This window comes from Rana temporaria, chromosome 4 (genome assembly GCF_905171775.1).
Source record: "Rana temporaria chromosome 4, aRanTem1.1, whole genome shotgun sequence".
NCBI classification, from domain to species: Eukaryota; Metazoa; Chordata; class Amphibia; order Anura; family Ranidae; genus Rana; species Rana temporaria.
The window spans coordinates 214,078,770-214,086,684 of NC_053492.1; the positions used below are offsets into that span (position 1 = coordinate 214,078,770).

The 7,915-nt window shown below is 33.8% G+C and overlaps 1 protein-coding gene across 1 annotated transcript; it reads right to left on the reverse strand.

The window, feature by feature from the left end:
• Positions 1 to 559: 559 nt before the first annotated feature.
• Positions 560 to 6,278, reverse strand: LOC120936972. The gene is made up of 2 exons (XM_040349817.1): positions 5,879 to 6,278; positions 560 to 3,640 (listed from the first exon to the last, which is right to left on the reverse strand). The coding sequence occupies exon 2, from the start codon at positions 3,226 to 3,228 to the stop codon at positions 841 to 843; it is 2,388 nt and encodes a 795-aa protein (XP_040205751.1). The 5' UTR covers positions 3,229 to 3,640; positions 5,879 to 6,278; the 3' UTR covers positions 560 to 840.
• Positions 6,279 to 7,915: the final 1,637 nt, after the last annotated feature.

The following is a 7,915-nucleotide window of genomic DNA, read 5'->3' on the forward strand; positions in this document are numbered from 1 at the left end:
ACTGCTATTAAATCGATCGTGAGACAGATTCGTGAATAAAAAAACGTGTGTTTAATGTACACACTTAACATAAGTACAAAAACAGTTTAAATGTATCAAATAGCTTCAAATAAGAGTTCAAAAAATAAGAATTTCAAATGAATCAGATGTGTGTTCCAAGACTTGCTTCCGTATGTTTGCAAAATGAATGTCTGTCAATGTGAGCTTCTTCTTGGTGGCTGAATAGGAGAAAGCTACCAAAGCCCTCAGACCTATCGTTTATATATCAAAGACATTTCTTTGTCTGAATTTCGCGCTCAGACAAATACCCTCCCAAAAGGGTGTGACTTAAAATGAAAACCTGATACAACATCTGTTTTACATCTATCTCAACCTTTACATAGGAAATGTCTCCTGAGAACCTAGTCTAAATATTCTGTAGATCTCAAGAGGAAATGGCTTGTTTAGGTAAGAAAAGGTGAAAGGTCTACACAGCTAAAATCACAGTCTAAACAGAATGTGGCCTAACTAATCAATCACTGAGAAACAGCCATATGAATTACCTCAATAGGAGAACACATTCCAATCAAATACAATTCTTTACTTAAAACATTAAACATTTCAAATGAACATATATATATATTTCATATTCAAACTTATACGTTTTTGGAGTTTCAAATATCGAATCCAGCGAATTTACACAAGAAAATTAATAGCTCAAACAGTCTCACATTCATTCATATTAACAAGAATATATATATTCTTTATAAAATCCTTCCGGAAGGGATTTTAGAATATAACATTCCCCTCTGAAATATGAATAATGACCATATTTCCTAATCATTTATACACCCATTTATGTCACAAACACTCTGACTTTGATCTAATAACTCCAAATGCATTGTCACCTGTCATCGAATTTGCAACTCCAAAACCTAATCTCCTTTTAAGCTTATTTTGCAACATATCGTCACCTTTCTTGATTTCATTTCTGATTTGCTTATACAATTTTTTCATTCTAAACATTAAAAATAATTGATATATAATGCATAACATAATAATAATAAAAATAATAACTATAGGATGTGATAAAATATTTCCTGCTGCGGAAGTAATTGAAGTTTTTCCCCAAATAGATATACTGTTTTTAAATTGATGCCACCAACTGGAACCTGTTAAAGTGGACCATTGGTGAACTACCTCTTGCAAATTCCCTTGCTCATGTTTAAACGATATCTCTGCATTCCTGAGTTCTTTAGCTAGAGCCATTAATAAACCTTGATCCTTTTGAATTACGTTAACCCATTCTCTCCATGGAAACTCATCTATTTGAGACAAATTATATAGTGTCGGACTAACACTAACATTTCTCAATGATAGATGAGATAAATTAGTTCTTATACCATTTACATGTATGGCCCTTAAATCACCTTCTGCACAATACAATCCCCGTTTTAGGTTTTCTGTGTTTGTGCAAGAGGAAAAGAAAGTCTGAACCCTTTCTGTATCTTTCATGATCTGAAAACAAACTTTCCTTTTATCTACAAGAGTAGTTAATTCAGAAGAAGCTTCAAATGTTTCTATTCTTGCAGAACATAATGTATGATTATGATAACAAGAATGAAATATACTTTTATCTTGATTAGGTAAACAAAGAACTTTAGACTGAAATTGTAAACATGATGACAAATCTAATTGTTCTAATTCCAAATTATCCTTATTAAGCGCAAAATCTGTATACTGCAATTTATAAAATAATAATTGAGTATCACTAATTGGTAATCCCAAAACAGTAATTGGAACCAAAATTTGTTCTCTCCCTGCTATAGGAATCATAGAAGAACTGTAACATACATCCTGACTACATCCTAACCATTTATTTACCCATAAATCAGTATGATTTCTTGCATATGCATATTCTCTGGGTAAATTCTGCAATATACCAAGAGGGGTAATTCCACTCTGAAAAGCTTGTGCAATTATTTTAAAATTAGTGGAATATTCTGTTTGAATTTCTAAACATAATCTGGCAATATGTGAATGTTCTTCACTAGTCATTAAATTGAGAGTAATATTCTGAAGATGTAGTATGGATGGACCCATTACATTGGCTGTTTTAATAACCATATCTTCTAATATCTGATTTAAGTTTCTTTGGATCTTAAAACCTTTACTTCCCACTAAACCTGCTGACTCAAGATCAGATTTTAACGTGTTAATATCCATACTATTTGCAATGCTGCCAATTATACCTATGCCCCCTAGGGCTCCTTCGACAATACCACGTCTATTTCTGTTATGACTATTGATTCCAAACCATCTTTCAATACCCAATTCCATATTAACCAAATGTCTTTGACATTGTGGAAACCTTGTAGAAATTTTCCATTCTGAAATATTAAAGTTCCACAATATAATGACGAATGTTCCTTCTCTCAATAGAGCTCTGGATTGTAAATGGTTAATCTGGAAGGGATTAGCAAAAACACTGTTTTTACCAACACATGGAGTTTTCCCTGGGGACATGACAATTATACTTGCATTAGCACATTTCAAGGGATAGCCTTCTATTAATATGCAGCACTCATATATACCAGTATCATTTAAAGATACACCTGATTGATGATAAATAAATTTATCATTGATCCAATTCACATTACCAAAAATTCCTTTGTGAATTATATTAGTTGTACTGTGGAAAAAACTACCCAAAAACTCACCATTCCTTTTCCAAGTTAACAATGAATTTTGAGGTAAATATATCTGAGTACTACACATCAAATTCAATCCATCTTCACCTTCAATGACTTTTAAAGACTGTGGTGACACTTTTATCTCTGGAACAATAATATCTACCACAGTAATGCTAATTTTGACTCGTAATTGAGCAAACTTCCTTATCACTCTAAAATCCCATTTTCTTACAATGTCTCCCTTTTTATCTCCAATTATTTTTAAATGTTTTGGATTTAATATTTGTACAAAACTTTGAAAAAGGTAATAATACTGGTCTACTGGATAAAATATTTTTCCAGACCTTGACATATCATTATTAACATCTCCTGACCAGATTGTTGAATCATTACCTTTTATAAATAATGACCAAAAAGCTCTAATCAGTATATTACATTCAAAAGTTTTGGTTATGTTATTAGACCTATAAAATCCTTGCATTTTAACAAAATTGGTTTTCGACTCTATTTTAACTTCTATTTCCACCTCATTACTATGAATGAAATATAATTCCATACAATGCTCATACCCCTGTCCCACAGCTATATACCCAAACAAATCGTCAGCTGTATTAACATCAGTATATCTGAACTTGTCCAAATTTTTATCTATCTTAATATCATGGTTTTTATCGCTTTTGTCCTCCGTATTAGTATTAATATCTGGCTCGCCGTTATCTAAAGTGACATCATTGTCCACATCTCTTTTGTTTCTTATCACTATAATGTCTTTGCTGAGAAAATGTTCAATCCTGTTAACCTCTAAATGGCTGGAACAGTTTGTGATATATTTTACCACTGATAGAAATGTCAATAGTGAAAAAATGCATCCTGACGATGACGATGATGATCAACTTTCTTTCTTTAAGATTTTTCATCTCTTTTGTAGTCATCTTTCCTTCTTTGATCAATTTTTGTAAAAATCATTCCTAGAAAAAAGAAAAGCAGTATCATTTATCTCAAAATATACATTTTTATCTCATAAAATAACATTATCATCTCATAATATACCATTTCCACTAATCAATGTATATCCATATTTTTGTTGTCTACGTGCATATTCCACTGAATTGAGAGGTCTTTGAACTTCCACCATTAATCATTATGTTTTCTCTATTGCCCCTCTGTGCATCGTAGACAAAAAAAAATTCATTGAAAAACCAAATGACATTTTCCTTCCTGTCATAAAATTCACAGTGTTTCAGAAGATGCTATACTTCTGACACTACTCAAAAAAAACAAGATTAAATTACACTGTCTGTTATGTATTCCATTTTGTCCCAATAAAACTTTACTATAAGAAAATCAAACAGTTTTTCTTTTACCAAAGTGACCTAAACTCTCATGAATGAATTTAGTGAATTCCCTAAAGGTGTTGAGGTATAACAAGACACAAAAACCCATTGAAAGTCATGACGCAACATCAACGTTCTCATGAACCATAGAAGATGTCAAATCAACCTGTAGAGGAACAAAAATTCCTTTTCCTGTTCTTCAGCAAATTAGGGTATCTGTGTGTTTGTTTTCCTTGCAACAATTATACCAATTCAGGTTGAATCACCACATCACCATGTAAAACCTACTTCTGATTTGCTAAAGTCTCTTAAATAGAAACCTCAAAATACTAATAAAGATAGTATAAATATATATATATATTGTGCGTATGTGTATGTGTTTCAAACTGGATCAACTTCCTTGTGTGTGTGATTTTTCAAAAGTGTGTGTGTGTGATTCCTATCAGGCTGTCAGCACGTCTGCATGTCTCCCTTTGGCCCCCACCTTTTCTTACAAAGGAGAGCTTTGGAAGCAAAACCCCGCGAAATTTAAATCACAAGGATGTATGTCACTTACTCCAAAATTACTAAGGATGGACTGTGAAGAGCTGAGATAGGAATAATATATATTGTACTCAATGTTTGAAACAAATAACACTACATACATACACATATATAAATCCTTACTTATTCATTCGATTTCTTTTATCATTAAAATCAATTCCCTTCATGTCTTAAAAAAACTTCAATATGATCTGTTACATTTACTGCACAATGCACATCCACTACACTATACAAGTAAAGAAACAATAAATTCTGTCTCTTTTCCTAAACCAATTAATATTCCTTAAAATTTCACTTCACTTTTCATGAACTAGACGTTACATATATTCCACTTAAAATCTCTTCTTTCAGAATTGTCTGCAATTCTGCCAGAAAAATAAAATATTCAACTTTCTGATTCCCAACATGAAATCTGTCGAACTTACATCAAAACCTTATTCAATAATCCTTATGCAATACCAAAAATCATAGCCAAAAAGTCATAACCAAAAATCATAAATTCCATGCCGCTCACTAAGGAACATGCCTATTTTTTCCTCCCAGCGTAACATTAGAAGTAACAAATGGCTTATTGTACTTTAAATAATATTGTTCTTCTTGTCTAACTTGAAAATTATACCTCCTATGATTACTCCATCTTACAGAGTAAACTTCATAACGCCTTGGAGAAGTTTTGAAATTATGTGACTTCCTGTCACTCACTGACCAACAATAATTTGCCATATGACCTTTCCTGCGACATAAAGAACATTTGAAAACTTGCTTTCTCTGTGCATATGACGATGGATAAACACATTGCTTCTTAGAATGAACAAACGTAACACATTGCTTGTCACTATTGCCTGAAATGCTTTCAAAAACATTCACTGTGTTTTTAGTAATGTCTGCTGCAATAATATTATCCTGTTTCCCTGCATGTGGTATCTCCTCCATTTTATCTGAGGACTGAGCAAATTCTGTTAATACCATATCTGACTGCGTTCCTATTTCACTCTGCTCAACATAATTACATACAGTTCCACAATTTAAACAACTAGCTGCAGTAGATACATTCTCATGTGTTTGCATATTGCCTGCATTACCCGAAGTGTCCTCTGAATGTATTTCTGTTACCTCAGAAATCATTGAATTAAAATCTGTAACTAGTTTCATTACATTACTTAATTTCCTTTTAATTTTAGCTAACGAGAATCTCTCTGCATCAATAGCCAGATTAGATTCTAAACATTGCAAATATAACGACTTCCATAAAACAGAATAACAAATCTGTTTCGATAAACCTTGACATTCATCAGCTGAACATTTAAAACATTCCATGATTTTACTCACCGAATAAGAAGTCTTCCGTGTTCTACGAATCTCCAGGTCATTCACGATAAATCGATACTTCTAGGCTCTCGTCAAACTCTTTGCGTAGTTTCTTTCAGTACTAACATGTTCCCCCTTTCGATATAAGGGACAGTTGTAAAAAAACTGCGACAAAATGAGCGACTGGCTGATTGTTGACTTCTAGGTTCTCGTCAAACGTTTCAAAAATTACTCAATACTCTACTTCTCTCCGATAGCACTTTGAGAAAGTGGTATAAAATTTGAAAATCGTTCAAAGCCTGGCTGGCTTAGCCAATGAAATAAAGTTGATAACTTGACTTATATTTAAATAGCACACTTACTGCTATTAAATCGATCGTGAGACAGATTCGTGAATAAAAAAACGTGTGTTTAATGTACACACTTAACATAAGTACAAAAACAGTTTAAATGTATCAAATAGCTTCAAATAAGAGTTCAAAAAATAAGAATTTCAAATGAATCAGATGTGTGTTCCAAGACTTGCTTCCGTATGTTTGCAAAATGAATGTCTGTCAATGTGAGCTTCTTCTTGGTGGCTGAATAGGAGAAAGCTACCAAAGCCCTCAGACCTATCGTTTATATATCAAAGACATTTCTTTGTCTGAATTTCGCGCTCAGACAAATACCCTCCCAAAAGGGTGTGACTTAAAATGAAAACCTGATACAACATCTGTTTTACATCTATCTCAACCTTTACATAGGAAATGTCTCCTGAGAACCTAGTCTAAATATTCTGTAGATCTCAAGAGGAAATGGCTTGTTTAGGTAAGAAAAGGTGAAAGGTCTACACAGCTAAAATCACAGTCTAAACAGAATGTGGCCTAACTAATCAATCACTGAGAAACAGCCATATGAATTACCTCAATAGGAGAACACATTCCAATCAAATACAATTCTTTACTTAAAACATTAAACATTTCAAATGAACATATATATATATTTCATATTCAAACTTATACGTTTTTGGAGTTTCAAATATCGAATCCAGCGAATTTACACAAGAAAATTAATAGCTCAAACAGTCTCACATTCATTCATATTAACAAGAATATATATATTCTTTATAAAATCCTTCCGGAAGGGATTTTAGAATATAACAGGTATCAAAAACGGTTGTTTTTTCTGGAGCAGTGATTTTAATGATGCTTAAAGTGAAAAAAAAGAAAAGAAAAATTCCTTTAAATATTGTACCAGCTGGGTGTCTATAGTAGTGGCACATGTTTAGAACTGTCCCTGCACAAAATGAGATTACTATAAGAAAAAAGTAATTTAAAACTGCTTGCAGCTTTAAAGGGGTTGTAAAGATAAAAGTTTTTTTACCTTAAAGTGGAGCTTCACCCTCATAAACAACATTCATCTTAACAAAGGGGCTCAGTCAGTCTAAAAACATTTCGCTGTTAAAATTTTATAATTTATATAAAATATATATTTTTGGCAATTCGTTATGCAGGCGCATACAACAGCAGGACAGGTGAGTAGACGATTGCATGTAGTAAAAGCGGGTGAAAGGCTTTTAAAAAAAAAAAACGTAATTCGGGGGAACCACCGCTTTAATGCATCCTATGCATTAAGGTAAAAAAACATCTGACAGCACCGCCCCCCCCCGATCCCCCGTTTTACTTACCTCACCCCTCGAAAGTCCCGTGCGCGTTCTCGTCCTCCTGTTCGGTTTCCAGCCTGGCCATTGATTGGCTAGGCTGGGCGGATTGATAGCAGCACAGCCATTGGCTGACGCTGCTGTCAATCACAGCGGATGATGCGGCGTGGCGGGGCCGAGTGGCGGGGCCGAGTGATACAGTTGGCGGCTATGGCCGCCGCTGTATCACGGGAGCGCGTTCGCAAAAGCTTTCCTCCATGCGAGGGAGCTCGCATGAACGTGGAAAGCTTTTGCGAGGAGGAGCAGAGACAGCCGCCGAGGGACCCCAGAAGACACAGATCCGGGTCACTCTGTGCAAAACGAACTGCACAGCGGAGGTAAGTATAACATGTTTGTTATTTTTAAACCAAAAAAATCTT